The sequence below is a fragment of the Crotalus tigris genome, unplaced genomic scaffold (assembly GCF_016545835.1).
Source record: "Crotalus tigris isolate CLP2741 ecotype Arizona unplaced genomic scaffold, ASM1654583v1 scf7180000017658.5313226, whole genome shotgun sequence".
Taxonomy (NCBI): Eukaryota; Metazoa; Chordata; class Lepidosauria; order Squamata; family Viperidae; genus Crotalus; species Crotalus tigris.
In genome coordinates this window covers 4,558,389-4,583,957 of record NW_024096545.1, presented here as the reverse complement: position 1 = coordinate 4,583,957, position 25,569 = coordinate 4,558,389, and the positions used below count along the sequence as shown (strand labels likewise).

The following is a 25,569-nucleotide window of genomic DNA, read 5'->3' as shown; positions in this document are numbered from 1 at the left end:
ACTTCATCCCTGATCTGAAAGTGGGATAATCCAGGTGGACTACCAGATGACTGAGAAGAGCAAATATTATTTTTAAAAGGGGAGGAGGAATTGGGTAACTAAGTACCAATCAGCTCATTATCCACAGCACATCAGCGGAATACCTTATTGTACATTTGGTTTGTAAGCATTTAAAAAATAATAGATTGCTTGTAACAGCCAGCATGATTTATGAACAGTAAATCTTGTCAAACCAGTTTGATAGTGACAGATTGATCAATTTAGTTGACCACAGGAATGCAGTGAATACAGTGTACCTTGACATTAATAAATTCTCTTATGAGAGTTCAGTAGAAAGATGGGAAAATACGAAGTGGACTATGCTATTTTAGATGGAATCAGAGCAGATTAAACAATTGTACTCAACAAGTGCATGTTAATACACAATCAGATAATTGGATAGGAGACCCTGTGGTTGAAGCTGGTCCCTAGGGCAAGTTAATTGTTGCACTGGCTTCCCTGCTGCTCAAGGACATCCCTACCTAAGTTGCTTGATTCCATTGCTGCAAGGCTGCTAGATTTTGGAGATGTAAATCTGGAGGGGCTCATTTCATAGCAACCTTGTATTTTGTAGTCTTCAATTTATGACCACAACTGAGCCCAAGCAAGACAGCTTTGTCCCATTTTATGACTTTTCTTGCCAGCTGTTAAATGAATCAGTGCAATTAATTTAGTAACACAGTTGTTAATCTTGCTTCCCCATTGAAATTGTCAGGTTGCAAAAGGTGACCACATGACACCAAGACATTGCTAGTCATAAACACATGCCAGTTGCCAAGAATCTGAATTTTGATCACGACCATGAGAACGCTGCAAATTCTCTGGAAAATGTCCTAAGCCTTTAGAAATGTTATCATTTCTAATGGCCACTAAATGAATGGTTGTAAATTGAGGACTACCTGTGTGAGGGCCTGATCCACACTTGGGGTCAGACATTAGATCTATTTTTTGTCTCGAAGCAAATGACTAACCTGAAAATTACCATCAGCCCTTTCTTATGGTCAGATTGCTGAAATTGCTTTTCAGCTAATGCTGCCATTTTTTTTGCAGAGTATTTGGGCCTATTACGTGTCAAACTTTGCAACATCACGTGACGTGTTGCGGCATATCACCACCTTTTTGCCATTGCTGGCAATGGGGTGGGAGCTGTTTCGCTATGATGCATCTGGCCCCGTGGGCTGGAAGTTTCACGCCCCTGGCCTATTAGATTGGCATACTCCAGATAATTGGACCCTGGTAGAATTTATTTTTGCTTGTTGGACAGTCAAATCTGGAGTAGCTGTGTATTACTAGGACCTGTTGTCATCTTTATAGAGAACCCGATATACTGAGATTTATTTTATTATGAATTATCTGAAGAGAAATGCTCTTTCTTAGTACTCTTCACCATTTTTAAAAAGTTTTGAGAGTCTCTGGCTGGCCACAAATTTTGGCCATTTTGAAAATAATTGAAGTAACTTCTGGCAATCAAGATTCATTCTGCAGCAAGGGTACATAGGGACATTCAACCAAGAACTATTAAAATCAAATTGTAATTTCTTACCTGACAACACCGTATTAAGTGGTCCTACCCTATGGAATATAACATCAGAAGGATGGAAGAAAGGATTGGATTTCCATAATGGGCACAGAACAGTGAATGCAGTCAAAGCAATGAAAACAAAACTACATGGTCTTTTGAGCTTTTTATTTTTATACATTTTTGTATTAAAAAGGAAAAAGCATAATTACCACAAATTACAAAGGACTAAAAGCACTACTAGAATAATGAGTCACATCAGCCTATAAAGCAGATACTCTGAATAATATTACTGTTTATAATACAGGTTCTCATTCAAGTATTTTACAATTTTTCCTCTTCCTTTCCCCCCTCCCCAATGTGATGATCCTAGCACATGGGTCAAGAATTATATACTATTAACAGGAGATGGGATTGTGCATGGTAGGCTATATTAAGATCTTTTCCTCCCAGGTGATATATGGTAACAGTTGTTTTTAAAGTTTTTTTCCAAGAATAAATATAGCTGAAAGTGAATACAAACTCTTATTTCGTTTGTCTTTAGCAGCAAGCACACACACGTACACATCCTGCTCATAGAAAGCAGGTATACCAGACTTTCTTTTCTACTGTGACAGTTTCACCTGTGTACAAAACAATCATGGCGCATTTTCCAGATTGTTCATCCAACATTTTCAGCAGCTTAATACAGATTTCACACCGATGAAACTTCAAACATCATAGTTGTGCACTACTGCAGGAACCAAGCTAACAATTTTGAGGGGAAAGATTTGGCCATATGCCTGTTCCAGGCATGCCACATAAATGCTGTTATCAGAAAGTGGTCTTGGAGGGCAAAAGCTCCTACCAAGAACATCATATCCTTAACTGTGGGATCTCAGTGGCCCAAGCCACTTTCTTGTACCATGATGCAGAATGTGGAAAAGAGAATAGCAATAACCAAAACGTGAGTTATTTCTGTGAAGTTGAATACATGCAAAAATAATGTCACCAGAGAAAAGGAGGGTTTTAGAGGGCCAGACTTGGAAGAACAAAATCTGTAAAACCAAACAGGAATGGTCAAGCCCATGCCCTTTTCATGTATCCAGTCATAGAATATGCTCATCACAGATAAGTCGGTCCTATGTTCAAGTGTCTTCAGAAAGTGAAAATGTAAACTAGCAGAAAAGGTTATCTGTAGATTTTCTTAAAAAAGCATCCGAACCCATGTTGCTGAGATGAACTCTCCCACCCCCAATAAACCACTCATTTGAAACTGATTTTTTTAAATGGAGGCATCTAACAATGTTAACTACACATTCCCTCTTAAGCCTTTCTAATTGTTAGACAAATCCAAGTTTTAGAAGATTGATATGGATAGACAAGAGACCAGAATTTGTTGTATTAACAGATTTGATTGCTTAACAAAAGAAAATATGCAAGGCATAAATAACTCCCATCCCAGCCCTGTTTAAACAAGTAAACAAACAAAAAAAAAATGCATGGCAGCACTCTAAGGTTATGTTGTTGTGTATTAATAGTACAATCAAGCTACCAGGAGCAAGAAAGGCAAATACAAATCTTCGCACTGTAACTGGAAAATTGTGAGGAGGAACAAAAAGGGGTAGAGACATGACAGCACCAACACGTGATAAAGGTCACTTACTTTCCTGTCTAATCTAAACCAGATTTCAAACTTCCTCTTCTACTTGGCCATAAAAGTTTAGACCTATTCAGAATGACCAAAGTTGTTTTTAAAATACCTTTTGCTTTGCACTGGGAAACAGAAACTTTCTCTGATTTAGTAATCTCAAGATATTAGGGAACCACAGAAAGCTTCTAAATCCCAACTGAAAGCCTCTGTTCCCAGAAAGTACTTTCACATATTATCAGAGCATAGGATACTGACAATTTTATTAACATGCACTCGCTTCCCCAACAAGGCATTCAAGCCTATTTTTGCCAAAGAAATTTCTTCTATTTATAGGATTGGTGTGATGCCTTCTGATTACGGCTAGCCTATAATTACATGCCTAAAACATATTCTACCGATGTCTTTCTAAGCTGGTGCAAGAGTCATCAGTAAATCCTTCCAAACTTTTCAGTGGCAAGTAACTTCTTTCAACCAGTAAACCAGTCTAACCCTGCAACATTGTCAGATTGATAAAAATCATTGGCATTGTTACAGGCATCGCAGGTTTTTAATCAGTTGTCTTCTTCTCCTACAATCTACTACTGCCTTTAGTGCTCATCTTAAATTTGCAAAAATGACATTTGCATGACACATAGCAGCATTCGCATTCAGAAAAGCCCAATTCTTCAGGTAAAGTTAAGTAGAACAAATTTCCAGAATTGCTTCTAAGAATGCTTTTGAACAAGTGTCCATTGATTTTAAACACATAAGCACTCGCTTCTATCTCATGGTTCACAAATATATGCTTTATTTCACGTTGCAACTATGATATTTAGGTTTGCATGGCAAAAAAAATACTGATGACCACTACATGGCAGCCTATCTTGTAGTTGCAGTAGTTCTAATGAAAATATAGGCATTCCAGTCCATCTGCCTAACTACTAACTGAAATCCTGGGATAATAAGGATTTCAGCCAATTCATAAAATGGCCACGATATTCCCCAAAGTTCCGTTTTAGAATAGTTCTCTTAATGCAGCATACTCCACAATAACACAATGTAATTGAGCCTGGTGAAACATTGGAATGCTCGTTTTCATTTATCATGCTTTAATGACAAGATGAAGTTTTGTTATAACAAGTGACACAGCAAAGAAAGCAAGCAATACCCTGATGCTCTTCAGCCATGCTAGAACTATATAGGGGTGTGCTTTGTATGATCATTGCACTATCACTCGTGAATACTCTTGTGGCAAACTCCCATTAAAGCAAGCTTGATACAGCTAAAAACAGTAGCATCAGGCAGCACTAATCCTGGGCAGAAAGTCCCATCTCCTTAAATTATCTACGTATTTAGTACCAAACCATCCACAAGAGGTTATAAATCAATGAACTGTCCTAATATCACACTCCCTGAAACACTAAATTAACACTTATCTGCTCCAAATGACTAACTGCGGGACTTAATGTCTGTTATTGTCTCACAAAAGTACTTTCCAGCATATTAATATCAAGGATGCACCTGAAACACGAACTCTAAAATGTGGAAGTAGCCAAGACACCTGACAGTTCTAGCAGAAGAATCGGCAAAAAAAAGATGTAGTATGCCTTGCCCCACTTTTTCTAGGGGTATGAGGTGCAGAAAATGGAGGAATCAATTCTCAGCATTACAGAAGGGCCCTCTGCAAATGCTTTACTGAGGAGGGGGAAGAAGAGGACTGTTTTAACTTAAGCCATAGTACATAGGACTACATAAACAGCATCGCACCCTTTCATTACCATTTATCCCCTTTGGAGCTATATGTTAAGGATGGCATGATGAACTTCCTCCCCCTGCTGATTTTCCTGCAGAACACAGCACATTAGGAAAGTTAACAAAAGGTTGTCAGAAACATAATGTAGCATGTATTTCCTTTTCTGCTATTTACCCCTATAGTTCAGGACAGTTGTTTTCTACCTAATTTCAGCCATGCAAATAGCCTCTGAAAATTCCAGCAATTAGCCCAATAGCAGCCAAGCTAAGCTTGGTGTTTTGTATAAAGTGGTGTGACACAGCCAATGTGGTTCCAATTCATGAAGTGATTTTTTTTTTGTCTGTACGTGTGATGCAAGAACATCAAAGTGATGCCTGCAACTAGCCAACAGTCTAAACAGCAGCATCCTTGGCTACATGGTCATTTCAGGGAAGGGAGGCAGATTATCATAGCTATTATTAGAAAGAATACAAAAAGGGAATCCTGTGCAAGTAATCAGTACTAGAAAGCTACCTCAAATTCAGAAATGATTGGACATAAAAATCCTACTTTGCTTAGGATAAAGCTGTTTTCCTGTGCACATATTCTTCAACCACATGGATGAAAAGCAAGGATGTATGCCTTTAGATCCACACTCTTGTGTTTTACTCTTTTCCTGGTGCAACTGCCTGCCTATCCTGGAATAGGAAGATTTCATGAAAGAACAAATGAGTTCCTGGCCTGTCCTGGTGAAAGAAAAAAATGGTGGCGCACCTGGAAGTCTAAGTGAAGCAATGGCAGATGCAGTTGTAGCAGAAAGGACACTAAAACAGTTGATACACATACATCAGCATCAACTACACAATAGCAGAAGTTGCAGGCTGAAGTGCCCCAGTATCCCCCTGCTCTGGAGAGAAGCTGTTCCTGTGGTGTGAACCAACATTCAGCTAGGTCTCAACAGTATTGTTCCAGTTGATGCGGATCACAGCTGGGTTAAAGGGAAGACAGTCATCAGCTACTGCAGACAAGAGTCACTGAACAGGAAACAGAAATATATCACAGTCTGGCTGATTCCCAAAGAGATGCCATTTTCCCAAAATGCTCAAGTCAGGGATGCCTACAAGTTCCCAACTCCACAATAAGGCAACTTATTATTTTGAAGGAAGGAAGCAAAAGAAACAGATTTTTTTTAAAACAAGTTTTTTTGTGTTTTGTGTTTTTTTTTTTTTAAGTGAAAGCTGTTTTAGCCAAGTCTTAGCATTCCTATGCGAGGGGAGACACTGTGCAAGTTTATGTTCTACCCATCACGCAAAAGAACTGGGCAAGCCCAATGCAAGTGGGCCCACTTTCAGCCAGGGTCCTTTGGTTCATTTCCAGTCGTAGGTGTCTGATGGAAAAGAAGAGCAGCATAGAGGGAGCCACGACAGAAGTAGTGGTGGTACACCTGATAGTAGCAGAGACTCCTCTTGTGCATTGCTATATCCAAAAGGGGCGATGCCTGCTGAACTTGGAAAGCCAAAGGCTAGTTCTCCAAATAACACTACATTGTTCGGTCCAAACTTCCAGCTTACCAAGTGGGCTGCATAGTTGTTAAGTGTTCAGAGGGAGGAGAAGGAGCTGGATTGTGAGGCTGCATGATGCAGAGTAATTTTGGTTTATCCAAACAAGCTTCTATCAATAATTTAAAACTTGATATATATATATATATATAATATATATATATAATATATTTATATTTATAAAAATCTCCCCTTTCCCAACCCAACCTAACCCCTGAAAGGCGCTAAGACATGAAAATGTGAAGGTCTGGCTCCAATCAATGACTTAATCACAGCGAGGAAAAAGATGCATTCAACTTGGATCATCTTGTTTTTCCAGCCAACAAGAAAAATCATATGCGCTGTATAGCCCCCACCTCCTGAAAGCAGCCTGGCCTTGGGTTTCTACATTCCAACTCCCTGCCCCCTTTTCCACTGGTGGTTCTAGCCTGTCTACTTCCCCATTGTTTGGGTTTCCACTGTGGCTGTGGAAACTGCATGTGGCTGGCTCAGGTTTTTGGCATCTTCCTGGCTTGGTGAGTTGGGGACTTGGCTGGATGAGGCAGACATTTGATTGGATGGAGTATGGCTGACAGTCTTGCTAGAAGACTGAGATGGGTATCGCTTCCTTCCATCTACTCCTACGGTTGCTGCATATCTCTTGTGGCTACCTTCTTCCCCTATAGGAGGCTGAAACAGAAAAAAGCCATTAGACCGATTTATATAGCACCTCAATACTGTTTCAAGCATAATTTACTTACACACACAGAGAGAGAGAGAGGGGGGGGGAGAGAGAGAGAGGGAGAGGGAGGGAGGAGGGGGAAGAGAAATATACAGAGCTTTCTTTGTTACAGTATTTTTTAAAAGTGATAGTACCTCAAAGTCCCTCCTTTCTTTAGTACTTGCTGCTTGGTCCACACTCTCAAAACTGAGATTTTAAAAATCTTTTCATTTGAAATATCAAGGGGAAGATTTTATAGTCATTTAGTAAAAAACTTTAAGAGAAAATCAAAGAGGATGGTGACCTGCAGCATTTAACTTTGCCATGTCTGAACTGGACAAACTAGAACGAGCCCTTAGGAGTGATAGTCCACTTCAAAATATGGCTTTCAATTCTAATTCCCAAGTCTTGATATCCATACCTTCATCCATAATTATCTGAAGATTTTCATATATGACTGGGCTATTTTTTTTAAAAAGTATATTTTTATTATTTTTTTCTGCTTAGCATTTTCATGCAAGTGAAGGGTTGGCTTTTTTCATGACAGTTCAGTGAGATATCATGCGACCACCACATGATTTTACAAATTTTTGCCAATCATTAAGTGAATCACTGTTAAGGCAGACATCATGTATCCGTGACTTGTGACCTTCCCTGCCAACTAGCAGTAAAATCTAATTTCACCTTTTTTCCTCAGAGCAACCATCTTAAAGTGGCTGAGAGAATGTGTCAGGGCCAAAGTCACCCAGCCAGTGTTTGCAATTAATTTGCAAGCAGAATTTCCCTATCATTTCATATTATTTCAAACACGTTATTATTAACTGACTCTGCCTGATATAGCCATAAAAGTTGAAGAAAACACAATCATTAGAAATATTGTATTACAAGGAAGAAACAGTTATTTGTACTCACATCAACTCTGAAGTCTTCAAGGCGGCGGAATTTGCTGAGGTATTCTTGCAATTTGCAGTCAATGTCCAAATTTTTGGCTTTGGAATATTTTAAGAAGGCCCAAAACTTTTCAAGCCCATAAAGCTGGCCTATTAACAAGAGACAAAAAACGAAAAATAAGTCTCATTTAACATAGATGTAGGAAACCATAACAATTTCATTTCAGCCAATAGTGGCAAAAAATTGGCAACTTATGTGAACAAACTTTTAATTAGCTGCACACACATTGGAGGGGGTAAGAGACAGAGGGGACAAGAAAGCAGCTGGCCCTCTCTTTGCAGAAGAGAAAACAGCAAAAAGCTAAAGATAATCTTGGCCTCAGAACGCAGGAGCTTCTCCCAGTATTCATGTCTTTTTGAGAGTTTTTCCTATGCGCAGTACTCAAAACATCCTTTCATACTATAGTTTTGGAATCAGAGAATAATCAAAACTCCAACTATTTATTCTAAAGAAAGATTACATAATTATTCCCTGAAATATCAGCCGCTATATGTGCTATCGGAAAAAAAATCACTTACCAGCCTCAAAATCTTTTATAGTTTCTTCTTGGAAATCTTTAAATATGTCAAGTCGGAATTTTTTCTCCAGTCCATAACTGTAATATCTGAAGAGGCACTCCAGTCCATATCTGCAAGACCATATATCTGTAATTTCAGATGCTCTAATTTTTCTTACAAGAGTTTATTTGATCAAGTCAGACAAATTATCTGTATAATACCTCTTTGAGGGCTATCACCATATTTGTTACTAAAGCCAAGATCAATCCATGTGTCCCCCTTTCCGTATTTAAAATGCCAACTATGATGATGCAATAAATAGGTTTGGACCTACCTGTACCCTTCCTTTCCATCCTCCAGAGCCAGTTGCTTAAATTCCTCATACATTTTCTTATTAAAGTGATCCCGAAGGAAAAATGACCAGAATCTAAAGAGAGTATTCATTTCCTGGGACTGGCCTATGCCCAGTCGTTTCCGTTCTGGATAAAAACAAAGAGGAAAAACTCTTTAAGACCTATTTTAAAGTCCATGCCAATTAAAAATACTTCACTTCATCCTCATGACAAAATACACACAATCCCCTTCATTATGTTTCTGTTATACACAGAATTAAGAATCTGCTGAATGCCTGGGCCTTTGGATCTTGAAGCCAGATAGAGAGATTTCTGTAGCAATGCCATAGAGCAGCCAAAGGATTGCAATCTTAAATGATATCATGAATGGAAAAAGACTGGCTTTAAATGAAAGAAAACTTTATCTTCAAAACTGCCCACACCAATTAGAAGTGATTCAACTACAACCTCACATATAGCTTTATACAACTGAACACATAACCTAGCAGAACAGAGCAGCTTTTTTGTCCAATTCACAATAAGCCCTGCTCATTGCACTACATGCAGATCTAGTCTACACATTACTACTTCAAACAATAATGAAGGTTTGCAAAGAATATCACTTCCAAGAAGGTAAATCTGGCCAAAATATTAGGCAAACTATCTGTTCCATTCACTATAGCCTGCACAAAAATCAAATACATGACAACTTCAGCAGTATCTATACAATTCACCATTAAGGCAGCGCCGGCGATACTTGTGGTAGACATGTTGTGTGAAGCCATTTTCTTTCAGGAGTTCGTGGGAAGGATGCTGGAACTTAGGCAATGACTGTGGGGTGCAGCCATAGCTGCCTATAGCCGGGGTGCCTTCTGAAGGACTGGAACTAGATAAATAAATTTTAAAAAAATTATGTCAGTATAGGAACCAATTGCTCAAATGTTCAGAAGTAGATATAGACACATTAAATTAGATTTTAATCTGACAAGCTTCTTCTGAGAAAGTCTTAAATGCTAATTAAGGAATTATTTTGAGTAAAAAGGGCACTGACTTATGAGGAAGAAGAGAACTCATACAGTTTCTTCAACAGGGTCTCTCAATCTTTTGTTCTTCATAGAAATCATTATGCCTTCTAGTACCTGATGGATGCTGTTCGAGGTCTATGCTCCCGAGAATCCATCACCCAACCAACGTGACATTCCATTGGGGGATTTGAACTGTGCCGTGTTTTCCTTTTCCGTGGTGTCTATAAGAAACAGAAGGAACATATAAGAGGTTCTCTATGAACATTAAAGGTTCACAAAGAATTCTAGCTGAGTCAAGAGATACCCAATATCTATAGGCACGTAGAAGGAGCTGATGCGCAGGCCTTACCTTGGCATCTATCAATCTGCCTTCCTTAACCACTGGATAAAACCGGGGCGTCTGTGTGGGGTCTTTCAACTGAGGTGTACGGGGGGTCCGAGGAGTTCTTGCATTGCGGTAGTTTGGGGATTCTGGCACAGTTGTTGGCAGAGATCGGGCAATGGTTGAAGGTTCGGGTACACCAAAGAGTTTATTTGCCAGAGCATCAGTTGGAACTACAATGAAAAAAAAATAGTAGCAATTAAACTATGCTGTTTATACACAAAAAATAAAAACATCAACATCCATGCTCAGAAACTGTGTTTTCCGATTCCCTTTAAGGAAAAGAAATGAAAGCAGCTAACTTCTGGTTTGGCATCGCGATGAGATGGACGCAGGAAATCAGGGCTCTGCCTTCTAGGCCAGATTTCTCCCTGCTGGGTGCCCTAAAGGGACCTAAAGTCGCCCCAAAGAGGCGATGAAGGAGGGGTGCCTCGTTGATCACGGAGAGACAGTGGTCTTTCGGTCTTTCCGTTGGATCCCAGGAAAGCCCTCCAAACCAGTAGAGGAAAGACTGGCTACATTCCTGTGGCCAGCCATTAGCCACTGACAACAGAAGAAAAGCACCAATTAGCAGATTGTAAACAGCATGTTTGGAACTGGGTGAGAATATTGATTCTTTCTTAACTATTTCACAACTGAATTTCCTGGGAATGACTCCCAAGAAGCTAAAAACCTCCAAACATGAGAAGGAAGGGGATTGTAGCCCCACCCTTCCAGAGGAACGGAAGCAGCGTTTTAATTTCTTTTATGGGGAACAGAAATATATAATACTGAAGTGGAAGTAACATAAACCTACAGTTTGAATAAATTTGAGAACTGAGATAATTGTTAAGATTTTCTCTTTTTTTGGGGGGGGGGGAACCCATTCAGGTGAAATATGAGAAACCAGCCCTTTGTCTTAAGATGGAAAGTGGATTTTGAATGACATCTAGTGGTGGATTTGAGTATAGCACTACAACTAGCTTCCAGGCTGCTTGGTGACTCCTAACTTAATGGAAAACAGCTGGTAATAAAGAAAAATATTTTGGCATACTTATCAACCTGACATTCTTGGATTACAAACATCTATTGAGCTTGGACCTCTGTTCTCAAGAACTACTGGGAAAGAAAGAAAAAAATGACTTTTGACTACGTCTGGCTGCGAGAGACTTTTGAACTGTATTCAGGGTGGCTGAACATTTTGAACAGTTTAAATATTGTGGATTACAACCTTGCCTGACCAACAATTCTTGGATGCCTGAGACAAAGGATCATTTCAAAATGTTGCTTTTAGGATTGGACCCACATTCTGGAACCTATTGGATTATAAAAGCTACACATAAAGACTAGAAAATTAGATGAAACTTTGTTCTACTTGGTGATGCTAGACAAGACTTGTATTTGGAGAACATAAAAGTTTTGACAGATTATCTGGAGGGAGGAAACAAAATGGATGTTTTACACCCAGCTAAAAGTGGTAAGAAAATATACCTTGCACCTCCATTTGAAGCCCCCACCCAGACTAATAATCAAGGATCTCCAGGAATGATGCCTCGAGAAAAAAATAAACATTTTTCAGAAGGAAATATACTCTATGCCACAACTAATTCATCAAACAATTGTCACACACAAAGAGAACACAGAAAGAAACCATAATGAGACTAAAAACAATTTAGATCAGTGGTTCTCAACCTTTTTAATGCCGCGACCCCCCAACCGGTCATAAGTCGAGGACTACTCAACTGGTGCAGCACCGTTTGCAGAATGGGACTTTTGGCGAGCTCAGCAGGGCAGAGACAGCCTGGACAATTCCTATTGGCTTTTGAAAGCCAATAGAATTAGACTCTATTCAAGAGAGTCTATTCTATTGGCTTTCAAAAGCCAATAGAATAAAAGGGAGTAGCACAGCTAAGGAAAAGGGGGAAAAAATGGCGGACTGCGTTGTTTGGCGACCCCCGTGAAATGGACGTTCGACCCCAAATGAGGTCCCGACCCACAGGTTGAGAACCACTGATTTAGATAATATAAATGAGCAATTCTCCAAATTAAATCTATAACTAGAAAATTCCCAGACAATAACTACAAAGTATGAACAAATAAACCAGAAATTAGAAGTTGAAGCAGAGGACATTGACCCAGAGACGGAAGAGATAAAAGAAGGGAAATATAAACTACCATATACAAATAAAATACTGCAAGACTTAAGTCATAACAACGAAAATGGAAAAGGTGTTTTATCCCTTAGGTCTGCAAAATATACCTGATGATAAGGAAGAAGATTTTTAAAAATGGAATATAGAGCTGTCAGGGGAAATGTCACAACTTGGGAGACAAAAAATGAAAAGAGAAATTGAGGGAGAAGGAAAATGGGAATTGCTTTGGGAATATAAATGGATGGAATTCTCCCAGCCCCAAAATACTCTACATAAATTGTCTTCCACATTCCAAGCAACTTTTACAAAAATAGAAAGAAAATTCCTGGGTGATTTAATTGCCTTGGCCTGGAAAGCTACTTGGCAAAGAAAGAAAGCGAGTTAGACTTAAAAAAAATAGAAGATTTGACCTATTAGAGGGCGCATTATATGATTAAATATGTTTGAATATGATTAAAAGAATGGATGACCCTTAGATATAATTAGACTTTCATAATGAAAAATATGATTTAGAGTTAAAATAGCATTTTTTTTCTTTTTTTGATATGGAAAACATGAAAATAAGAGGATAGCTGGTATGAATAAAATTCTTAGCTATATAAATGTAATTAATACTGCGAAAATCATAATTGACAAAGATATTTCAAATCTTGATGGGAAATCAAACTTTAACAAGAGCATGAAAAACGGTATTGGTTTATGAATTGATATTATTTGTATAGTATTAGTTAAATATGATGATGTTTATATTTAACTTTGTATGCATCAACATAACTGTGTAATGAGGGGGAAATGGAAAAAATATGGGGAAGAAAGGAGGATCAGGGGGAAAAAAACACTGGATTGTGCAGTACTGAACAGATTTACATTGAAGAAGTTACTCTTAAAATATGTGAACCCAGATAACATGTTGTTTACTAAGCACTAAAGATTGTAATTGTTAAAAATCAATAAAATATTAAAAATAAAAAGAAGTGAAAGCAACAAAGTTTTAAAAAGCAAGCATAAAATGATGGATTTGGGCACTGGAATAAATGTAAGATTTTTAATATATGCTGCTTAGGGTCACCTTGTGTAAGATGGGCGGGCATATCAATTTGATAAACAATAAAATAAAACAGGAAGACCTTTCTAGATGCTTTACATGCAAGAAAAAATAACCCCAGAAAACCAGAGAACAGCAGATTAAAAATACAACAGTGCAGACAGAATGGTCAAAAGATCCTATGTGGAAGACTCCTACTGAATCTCTGAAAACCCTTACCTTGCTGGAACCTGGGTGGTCCTGGGGGAACTTCTTGATTTGGATCAACAGGAGGCTCAGGGGTAAGTGTGTCAAACTGTTCTCTGCTGATCATATTCACCTTCTTGAAGTTTTCTACTTCTTGCTACATTTCAAAAGATCACAAATGAAAATTAAAATACGTGACTAGAAGAGATTTACACTTTATGTCTATCGTGTCAGGGCAGCACCAAAACCTCACAAGAATCCCAGTAAATTGGGGACATAGAAAGTGGGTCCCTAAACAGGTGACTTATCAAGAATAACTGTTTCAAAATACAGTGATATACCTCACCATCTCAATGTAAGACAAATCATCAGAATTACAAAACAAAGCTTTTGTGTACAGTTTAGTTAGGAATTCCGCAGAAGACTAAAATCAATGTAATTGTGATAAATGCTCTTTTCTGTATGTCTGCCTCCCATTCACATTCAACAGAGACAGGTTACAAAGTTAATAAAAGGAGCTCATGAAAGTAACATTCTGACTTCCTGTTCACATTATTTTAACTTTTTTTTCCCCATGCTCAGACAGCTCATTTTTAGTCACATTCAGAACTGAGAAATTTCAAGAGCAACTGACTATGGGGAGATGACATCCAAAATGGACAATTTAATGCCTTTTTCTCATCCATTCTATATATGAACAGATTAAATACAATTATCCAATTATGTTTTATTGAGCCCACAGCTATCTAAATGATTCTGTATTACATTTTAATAATATGTCACAAAGTACTGTACCAATCTTCCTGTATTCGCCACTGAATTTTCTTTTGTCAAGGTAGAAGTAATGGACAAAGTGAAAACAGAATTTTAGAAAGGTCTATAAATTTATTAAAAAGAAAAAATGGAAATATCACAATGGCACAAATATTCAGACCCTTTGCAACAACACTTGAAATTTAGCTCAGGTGCCTCCCATTTCTCATGATAGTTGCTGATATGTTTCTCCACCTTGATTGGAGTCAATTAAATTAAATTGATTGGACATGATTTGGAAAAGCACACACCTCTTTGTGGATGGCCTCACAGCGGACAATGCACAATGAAGCAGAGCAAAAGCCATGAAGTCAAAGGAACTGCCCGCAGAACTCAGAGACAGGATTATTGCAAGGAATAGATCTGGGGAAGGCTACAATACAATTTCTGCTGCATTGAAGGTTCCTAAGAGCACAGTGGCCTCCATAATTCTCAAATGGAAGATGTTTGGCGCAACCAGGACTCAAAAGCTGGTCACCCAGTCACACAGAGCAATCGGGTAGCAGGGCCTTAGTAATAGAGGTGACCAAGAACTCACTCTGAGCTCCAGAGATCCTGTGTGGTGATGGGACAGACTTCCAGAAGGACAATCATTAGTGCAGCCTTCCACCGATCTAGGCTTTATGGCAGAGGCTTCTCCTCAGTGCAAAACACATGAAAGCAAAACACTTGGAGTTTTGGGGGAAAAAAAAAAAAGCCTGTAAAGGGCTCTCAGACTGTGAGGAACAAGATTCTTTGGTCTGATGAAATCAAGATTGAACAGTTTATCTGATGAAATCAAGATTGAACTGTTTGTCCTCAATTCTAAATATTATGTGCTGGAAGAAACCAGGCACTGTCATAACCTGCCCCATATCATCCCAACAGTGAAGCATGATGGTGGCAGTATCATGCTGTGAGGATGTTTTTCAGCAGCAGGGATTGGGAGACTGGTCAGGGTTGAGGGAAAGGTGAATGGAATCAAGTATAAGGATATCCTCAATGAAAACCCATTCCACAGCACTCAGGATCTCAGACTGGGCCAAAGGTTCCCTTTCCAACATGACAATGATTCTAAACACACAGCCAAGACAACACAGGAGTGGCTTAGGGACAACTCTGTGAATGTCCTCGAGTGGCCCAGCCAGAGCCTTGACTTGAACCCTATTCAATATCTCTGGAGAAACCTAAAAATGGCTCTCCACTAATTGTCGCCATCCAACCTGAATGAGCTTGAGAGGATTTGCAAGAAAGAGTGGCAGAAAATCCCCCAATCCAGGTGTGCAAAGCTTGTCACGTCATACTGAAAAAAACTCAAGGCTGTAATTGCTGCCAAAGGTGCTTCAACAAAGTACTAAGTGAAGGGTCTGAATACTTATGCCAATGTAATGTTTTAATTTTTTCTTTTTATTAAATTTACAGACATTTTTAAAATTCTGTTTTCTCCTTGTCATTATAGGGTACTTGAGTGTAGATTAATGAAGAAAAAAATAAATTTCAACAACTGCAAAATCAGGCTGCAGGATAACAAAACTGACAAAAGTGAAGGGGATTTGAATACTTTCTGAATGCACTGTATAAAAAATCATTTTTGCTCGAACATATATTAGAATGCTGATATATACAAGAACAAACGTCATCAGTCTAGGTTGTAGGGAATGGGTGAAGATGATTTATACCAATCCTTCAACAAATACAAACTAAACATCACATTTAAAAGATCTAAGTGACAAAAAGGAAAGGTATGTGTTTGACATGCTCCCTTGTTGAAAGGGATCAATTTAAGGTAATAGCATTCTGTTATAGAACATAAGTTATGCTAACTTTTGTTATTTAAAATTTATAACCAGAAGCTGGCTAATTTCATCCCCAGTGACATGAGATAAATGTAGCAACACTGTCCTCACATTTTCTGGATCAGAATATAGAATCTTCCTCAACTCAGCCTACTAACTGTACTATTTCTAACACCTCACATCCTATAGGTGTACAATAAAGTCAATATATAAGCCGAAATAACAGCCTAATAACTACATGAAAGAAGGCACTGTAACAAACCCAAAGAAATATTTGTCCACTAATATGCAGTGGTAATAAAAGGCATTTAACTCTCATTCATGCCTAGAAAAGATAAGAAAAATATTCTGTAACCAAGAGTGATCAGGTAGCTAGTGTGCTTGAGATCATAATCTATATGGTAGTAGGAAACAATTGGTAGAACTTCCTCTCCAAAGCACTCTGCAAATACAATTAACTGCTGGCTTGTCAGACACTACATTCAAAAAAATACATGCACATATCTAAGAGTATAAAGGTAAAGGTTTCCCCTGTCTTTTCCAACTCTACAGTAGTGGCCAAAATTGTGGAAACCTTTTGGGAAAAATGTACAGTAGAAATGCCACCTTTGGTTAAGTTTCCACCAATTTTTCTTCTAATTTCTTTATAACTGTAGCCTTGTTCACTTAATAATACTATTTTACATCGCTTTCTGGGCAACCAGTCAACTCTTTGCACCATTACTTTAATTTTGTTACGTTTTACAAGCTCACTAAATGAAAGAACACAAAAAAAACCCCAACCAACTTGATAGTGATCACATAACACAGACAAATGTCCTCCTCTCAGCTTCAATACATGACATCAATAACTGAATCCTACTGTGATCTGATTGGCTCATTGCCAAAACAAGATGACACCTGATTGGCTCTCTAAACATTCATGCTCACTGGCTACAATCAGATGAAGGAAAGCTACCTGATATCAAGTAAGCAAGCTGTGCTTCCTTTTTCTGGTTATTTGGCTATAACTTTTCTTGGAATACGGTTCAGATAATTGAATAAACCATGTTGCATTACATTCTTGATTAAATTATCTTTACATTGATATATAATTGTATGGCACTATTCCTCCCCCAAAAGTGGTGTTATTAGCTATCAAACCTCAAAAATACACTTTTTCCCAAACAGTTTCCACATTTTTGGCCACTCATTTCCATTTTTTAGATAAGGGAGCCAGTGTTGTGCAAAGACACTTCCATGGTCATGAGGCCAGCATGACTACACGCTGAGTCACACAGAACACTGTTACCTTCCCACTGAAGTGGTACCTATTTATCTGTCCATGGAGATTCTCAATCATTCAGGTCAAGGTTTTCCCAAAGGTGCTTTTTCAAAAGGCAACTGGACTTTGTTTTCCCTAAAGATGTTTCCCTTCTCATCCAAGAAGCTTCTTCAGTTTCGAACTATCTAATCACATTTGCATGCTTTCGAACTGCTAGATGGGCAGCAGCTGGGACAAGGACAGACGCTCACCTCGTTGCGCAGCATTCATGTCTCGAACCAGGACTGTCAGCATCTTTAACCACTGACAAAGCCAGCATCTTTAACCACTGAGCCATTGCACCATCTGAGATATATTGGCTTTTACATAAAACAGCTCTAATCAAAAGGAAATTGCACCCAAAATAGAAGCATAACTGCAGATAATTTGATATTCATAAATCCATTTATAATCAATTCCTGACTCATGATATCTGATAAGATAAAAGGTAAAGAATTGCAAGGTATTAAGATATATGTGAGGAAGTTAATCGATGTTTAAAGGAGCCCCAAAGAAATGCCTGAAGTCAGTTATGGACTCAAGGTTAACATCTGCTTTCTGAATCTACCACTTGGTTAAGTTTTCTTGATGCACATGTTCACACAGGTAGGTGAGTAAAATGTTTTTGTATTAGTATATTGGTTCAAGTTCTAATAATACACTCAGGACCTTTGCTTAGTCCCATCTACAATACATTAATTTCATGTGGAATAGAATAATAAAACCTGATTCTCACCTTTATCTGAGAATATTCTGGTTCAAACTGTTCTGTCCATAAGTCCTGTTCATAATAATATAGTCCATCATTGATCACTTTGGCCAATTCTGAGCTCATCTTTGCCCTGGAAGTGTGGTTGCCTGTTCTGTCTCCCCCTGGATGACGGCGCAGATAGGGGGGTGTCTGTGTTACAATCAAAATTTTATTTACGTCCCTGTCATCAATCTCATAGTCTGAATCCTCATCTGACCAATCAGTGAAGGTGTTTTTACGACCATCCATCTGTTCCATTTCCTCGTCAAAAAGAAAGTCCAACTCCTCTGGTTCATCCTGATCCTTCTGCTTCAGTGGTGTTCTAGACTCTTCTGTTTTCTGGAAAAAAGTGAGATAATGTTATTAAAATTGGAGCTGTGGAGCACTAAGCTATACTACAACACTCACAGGAAAATTACAATGGATTCTCAGTTTCATCCTCAAGATAAATAACTCAAAGCTTCACCTGCAATACCTGACTTGAAAACAAAGTCCATTTCATTTAATCCTGCATCACATTACACACCTGCCCACAGAGGAAGACTAAGAGAAGGGCAGAACTGTACAGGTAGTCCTTGCTTAATGTCCATCCATTCAACAAATATTTAAAGTGAGGACAGTAGTGAATGAAGGGACCTTGTGACTGCTCTTCAAAATTCTGATCATTGCAGTGCCCTTGTGGTCTCACGAACAAATTTCAGGCCCATCCAGGTTTTTAAACGTCTTTGGCCACTCACTTGCTAACTGCCACTAGTTGCCCCCATCACCTGGCAGGGGCCTTCTTTTGTGCCTTATCCATGATCCTTGTTTGCATGAAAGAAGGTCCTGGGTGGGGCAGGAACAGAGGCTCCTGTTGGTGAACAAACAGAAGTCCAGGGCAAGGTGAGAGGGAAGCGCCCCAGGTGCACTGCCATGGAAGAAGATGGTATGAAAGAAGGCCCTGACCAGTAAGTAGTAATGCAATGTGGAAGGTATGAAGGCAGGCAGGGGCAACAAGCAACCAAAAGGGCAGAGGAGGCAGTCCCTTAACTTACCAAGGCTCAGAGGGATCAAGCCAGGAATGGCTTGAATTCAGTTGGGTTCTTGCTAATGACTGATGGAATTCAGTGAATGACAGCACCAGGGATTGCCATTGCTAAATGATGGGGTCCCATGTCATCACATTTTGCTACAGATCACTTAGTGATAGAAATTTCAGTCCAACTTACCATCATTAACCAAGGATTACCTGTATGTACTTTTGGCAGTCAAAAGTTGCATTAAAACAAGCCAACCAACCCATACCCTTGTAAAACACATCAACAACACTGTGGACTATTTGTCATCCCTTTTTTATTTTTGTGTCTTTGTCAGAGTTTCTCTGTCTGAAGTTAAAAAAAAAAAATGTCCCACCAATGGAGTTGCACAAAATGGTTCCAATTTCAAACATAGACTTATTCAGTTTTGAATTCAACCCTGATCTCCAAGGGTAGAGTATATCCCTATCTAGCACATTTAATGCAATTAAAGTTAGAATGTTACATTAGTCAGTCTCTTGAAAATGTTTTATCTTCTATAAGGTTAAAAAAAAAGATAAAAGTTATCCCTGCAGGTTTTATCCCGCTAGTCGTGACTGACTTTTAAGCCCGTCTTCTGTATCTACTGTATCTTCTATATGTTATTAAATCCTGTAGAAAGACTGCCTCCAATGCAATTCACTGGTTACCTTGGGTCTGATAGGAGATGGCCTAGGCCTCTTCTTCACTTCAATCCATGCCTCAGAGTCCAAGTCAGGCAGGCTGGCAGAAAGACCTTTTGGCAGTGTCTTCAAATTAGTAACTTCCTCTGTCTTGCTTGGCATGGGACTGGCAGAGCGGGGAGAACCAGGAGCAGATTCTGTAACATGTATTTAAATAAAGTATCTGTACAGGCAAAATGCTTGTTTTACAAAATATCCACAAAAATAACTCCGTAACATAAATTAGCCTTGGATGAAAAGGAAATAAAGATGTAGCACTCCTACGGGAGAGCCAACTTTTAGTTTTAAGACAAATGGACAAGAAGATGTCATTTACATATTTTAATTCTAATTTGCATTAACTATGTATAAAACATATAGGTTATATCATGTAATTTTTGTCAAGAGTTTTACTTGGCCTTTCATTTTTATAAATTTAATATTTTATTTATTTTTTCTTTATTTCTACCACTCTTGGTTCCTTAACCTTTTTTTTTAATCCACTTTTCTAATATAATCCCCAGACACATCATACAGCACCAATCCAACCCTATCTTAATGCTTTTACCATCAGAAAAATACAACTAGAAGACATATTATGAAACAGACAAACCTGTTTGATCATTACAAAATCTGCATAACATGAGCATAGGGAGCAAGTTTGTACATCCCAATGTAAGGATTTCAAAATGGGGAGCTTTCAAAGACAAACAAAAATGCCCTTGAAATATTCTTTATCCAGAATACATGCTTAGGTGATGGCAACAGATAATTGAAGCCAAATGGAACAATAACTTGCATGAGCAAGGCAATCTAGTTGTACTCACAATCTATTAGATCCTAGAAAAGATAATCAAAAAACAGACCTGCGAACAACTAGAAGCAAACAAAGTCAAAACCAGTAGCCAGCACGGGTTTGTTAAAAACAGATCATGCCAAACCAATCTTATTTCATTATTTGATAAAGTGACTAAACTAGTAGACTGGCAAAATGCTGTGTATGTAGTATACTTAGATTTCAGTAAGGCATTTGATAAAGTAGACCACAACCTACTCCTTGGTAAACTAGAAAAAGGTAAAATAGACAACATCACCACCAGACTGATGACCTGCATATCAAGACGGATCTGTAGCTGGCAGAGAAACCATGCTCAACGAGTAGTTCTCAATGGCACTACATCCACATGGAGAGAAGTAAGTAGTGGGGTACCACAAGGTTCTGTCTTAGGCCCAATATCTTCATCAATGACTTAGATGAGGGAATTGAAAAGAAACTCATTTAATTTGCAGATGACACCAAACTGACAGGAGTAGCCAACACCCCAGAAGACAAACTCAGGGTCCAAAAATATCTAGATAAACTTGAACAATGGGCCTCATCAATCAAAATGAATTTCAATGGGGAGAAAAGCAAAGTTTTACATTTAGGCAGGAAAAATCAAAGGTACAAGTACAGACTGGGCAAGACCTGGCTTAAAAACAGTAACTGTGAGAGGGACCTTGGACGATCACATGACTATGAGCCAGCAGTGTGCAGTAGCAATCAAAAAAGCTAATACAATTCTGGGTTGTATAAACAGAGGCACAGAATTAAGTTCACGCAAAGTATTAGTACCGCTTTATAAAACCCTAGTAAGACCACACCATATCACAAAAAAAGATGTTGAGAGTTTGGAAAAATTCAGAGAAAAACAACTAAGATGATCAAAGGCCTGGAGACTAAAACATACGAAGAACGGTTGCGGGACTTGGGTTTGGCTAGTCTAAAGAAAAGAAAAAATAGAGGAGACATGATAGCAGTAGTCCAGTATTTGAGGGGCTACCACAAGGAAAAGGGGGTCACTTTATTCACCAGAGCACCAGAGAGAAGAATGAGAAACAATAGTTGGAAACTGATCAGAGAGAAGCAATCTGGAATTAAGGAGAAACTTCCTGACAGTGAAGACAATCAACCAGGGGAACAGCTTGCCTCCAGAAATCGTGTGCGTTCCATCACTGGAGATTTTTAAGAAGAGACTAGATAATCACCTGTCTGAGACGGTATAGGTTCTCCTGCTTGAGCAGGGGGCTGGACTAGAAGACCTCCAAGGTCCCTTCCAGCTCTATTCTATTCTATTCTATTCTATTCTATTCTATTCTATTCTATTCTATTCTATTCTATCCTATCCTATCCTATTCTTACTCAATGCACAACATTTTATTCTAAGAGGTTTCATAGAACGTTCAAATAAATCTGCTGCTATGAAATAATCAAAGTTTATTTATTTCAAGGTTTATAGGGATGCTCAGCTCATGCAAGATTTGGGGCCTGACATATGTCAGGGAGGGGAAATTATTCCAGACAGCATAGGCAACCACAGAAAAGGTCCTAGTTCCCATAAGATGACAAGAGTTAAATAAAAGAAACTTACAACAACTTACAAGAACTAACCTGGGAGCATGTGGAGCAGGTAGTCAGTCTTGGGAGAAGGTGGTTCCCCAAGTAAACTAGTACTATGTATTGTAGGATTTTAAAGACAATCATCAGCAACTTCAACTACAATTGGAAGTCTATCAGCTTGCAGAGCAGCGGTGTTACATGGGCACAATGAGATATATTGACAGATATCCATGCTGCTGCATTCTGGACCAATGGAAACTTCCAGATGATTTTCAAGGGCAGCCTCCTGTACAACTGTGTGTAACAGTCCAATTGAGAGGTGACCAAGGATAAGTAACTAAGAAGCAGGACTTCCCAGCCTGGGAATAGGCATAAAAAGTCTCCTGGCCACAGCTGCCCCCAGCTTTTTGAGCAGGAGCACCTCCAGGTTCTTTAAGAGAGGGCACACCACCACTTCTTTCAGAGCTAAGACTAACTACAGGATCACAAGGTAGTGGGCTGTGCATGACAAGGGATATAATTTTGCCCAAGTCCAAATCACACAGCCAGTGCCCCAAAACAAAAGTCAGGTCTATCGTGTGCCCCCCACTCCCTCAGATCAGACCTGCAACAAAGAGTCAGGTTCATGGTTGTCATGGTGGCCATGAGCTTCCATGCAGTCTTTGGGTCTGCCCCCGTAAGATAGCAGATTGAAGTTCCCCTAGAATCATAAATCTTGGAAGTTCCACTGCCAGGCCAAAGACAGCCTCAAACATAGTAGGCAAGGAAGCTGCTATGCAGCAGGGAGGCTGGTACAATAGCTGAACTCCAACTGATTTTCTGGCCCAACCTTGCAAGCAGGGTCTCACATGTGGTTATCTGAGAGGTAGTGCCTCTGGCAACCTTCAGAATCCCGACAGACAATAGCACACACACATACACGAAGTTGCGGCTAATGCCATCTGCAAAATCCCACTGGGCATATTTCCAAGAGATGCATTTCCTCTTCTTTGCTCGGCGGGGTCTCAGTAATATATGCCAGGTTTACCTTCTCATACAGCAGGGGTGTCAAACTGCCGGCCTGCGGGCGGATGCATCATAGCGAAACCACGCCCACCCCATGGCTGGCAATGGCAAAAAAAGTCTCGATATGTTGCAACACGTCACATGACGTTGCGAGTTTGACACCCTTGTCATACAGGATCAAATCCCATATTATTAGAGGCTGACCTTGAGCAACACTAAACGTTAAATTATTATCTTTAATAACCCAGGGACTCTGGATAAAATACTGAAATGTCATTTGGTAATGCTGCTGTTTTGTAAAATAAATGTTTGGCTTGATCTCAAATTATGTAGAAACAACAAAAATCAACATATTTGGTGGAACATATTTGATTTTCATATTTTCCATCTGTACTGACCTGTCTCTTTTTGGAAATTCTGCCTGGGCACAAATTCTGGGCAGTTGATTAGCTGAGAGAAGTCTGTTTGTGCATAGTCTGTCATGGGAGGGCCAGGCAAAGGCCACTTCTCTGGTTCTTCTTTTCTCCTGATTTTCTGGTCTATAATCTCCACCACTTTGCTGTCTTTTAATGCCTGGAAAACAAACCCTCATTTTCAGCATCAATATATCAAAACAAGTCAAGGAGGGGTACTGCCAAAAAAAGGTACCCTACAGACACCTATTATCTAATAGTGTTTTAAACACATCTAAAGAGTTTTAAACACATCTAAAAGAATATTGAATATTAAATAATTTAAAAATAATCCAATATATTGCAGTCATTTAGGAGTCAGGAAGTATATAAAATTATTTTCATATGAAGAAATTATATTTCACCGTGCCACGCTAACATAGCTGAAAGTGAGGAAATCGTCGCTTTTTTTTTTCTCTAAACAGTTTTGGCCTTTCCTGTCCTCCTTAAATGTGCTTAAATGTTCTCCCACTCATTCCAATGGCCAATATCTTAATACATATATCCCGAGAGATGTTAAGGTGTGGCTACCCTGAACCTTTTACCAAGCACAGCTTGGGACTATGCAGTCTCTCAATCCAGGCATTTTTCTGAGAAAGCTCTGTGTTATTAAAATCCTCCCTCAATGTTCCTGCAGGTGCCCAATTCATCACAATGGAAGAGATTTTTAGTGCAAGTTTGAATGAGATAGTATGGTATAACCAAAAGTGAAATGACAACACACTCTAATACATACCATGTTTTCCCCAAAATAAGACCTATCCCAAAAATAAGACTTAGTTTGATTTTTACGTGTGTGCCTAATATAAGCCCTACCCCCCAAAATAAGCCTTAGTGTTAGATCGAGGCCCACTGGTAAAAATCAAGCCAGGGCGGGGGTGTGGAGCGCCCCAAGCACCCCACACCAGCTTACCTTAGGACCGCTGCAGCCAGGCCCCCCACACCCCGACACCTGTCGCGTCACTGCCAGAGTTCTAATGCAGCCTGTTGCTGTGAGTGGCAGCATCGCCGCAATGAGCCACACAACATTCGGCTGTGAGCGGTAGCACCAGCACAATGTGCCACATGGCGTCCAGCCACAAGCGGCCACAGAAGAATTCGGGCAGCAGCGTGACAGGTGTCAGGACATGGGAGGCCTGGCTGCAGCAGTCCTAAGGTAAGCGGGTAAGACATCCCCCAAAAGTAAGACCTGGTGCCTCTTTTGGAGGCAAAAAAATATATAACACCGGATCTTATTTTCGGGGAAACACGGTAGGTAGCCAGGTGAACAGATTATCCCTTACCTTAATGATAAGGCCAACATCTGTGGTTAGGGCCTGTACCCGATGGAAACTGGCAATGAGAGTGATGGGAAGGAAGCCTTCAGTGTCCATTTTCCGCCTCAAGAAAAAGTCTCTTTCCAAGTTGTCAACACTGAAGTAGTATTCTCTAAAAACAGCAAGTAATGGAAACTGAAGTAGTTATTCGTGTCATATGCCAAATTACAGTAATATCACTTCAGAAAAGTTTATCTCAAGCATAATAATAACTATTACTCTATCATATCCATCATTTTTGAAATTGGTCCCAATTTAAAACAGTCTTACATTTAAATATATTATTTTTCCTTCTATATTCTCAAGTGGCTGTTGGGCATAACCTTGTCTTCTGCTGCCACCACCA

At 39.2% G+C, this 25,569-nt stretch overlaps 1 protein-coding gene across 5 annotated transcripts in view; it reads right to left on the bottom strand.

The window, feature by feature from the left end:
• Nucleotides 1-1,711: 1,711 nt before the first annotated feature.
• LARP1 (La ribonucleoprotein 1, translational regulator) overlaps nt 1,712-25,569 on the bottom strand; it is a 105,820-nt gene continuing 81,962 nt past the window's right edge. For all 5 annotated transcript variants that reach the window (XM_039335773.1, XM_039335770.1, XM_039335772.1 and 2 more), the window contains exons 8-19: nt 25,191-25,335; nt 23,854-24,028; nt 20,059-20,228; nt 18,339-18,692; nt 13,745-13,868; nt 10,316-10,521; nt 10,081-10,187; nt 9,676-9,827; nt 8,944-9,088; nt 8,631-8,740; nt 8,074-8,201; nt 1,712-7,130 (exon numbers count right to left, since the gene is read on the bottom strand). In XM_039335773.1, the coding sequence (XP_039191707.1) occupies nt 6,894-7,130; nt 8,074-8,201; nt 8,631-8,740; nt 8,944-9,088; nt 9,676-9,827; nt 10,081-10,187; nt 10,316-10,521; nt 13,745-13,868; nt 18,339-18,692; nt 20,059-20,228; nt 23,854-24,028; nt 25,191-25,335 (2,053 nt within the window). In that variant the 3' untranslated portion in view covers nt 1,712-6,893. The remainder of the gene's footprint in view (nt 7,131-8,073; nt 8,202-8,630; nt 8,741-8,943; nt 9,089-9,675; nt 9,828-10,080; nt 10,188-10,315; nt 10,522-13,744; nt 13,869-18,338; nt 18,693-20,058; nt 20,229-23,853; nt 24,029-25,190; nt 25,336-25,569) is intronic.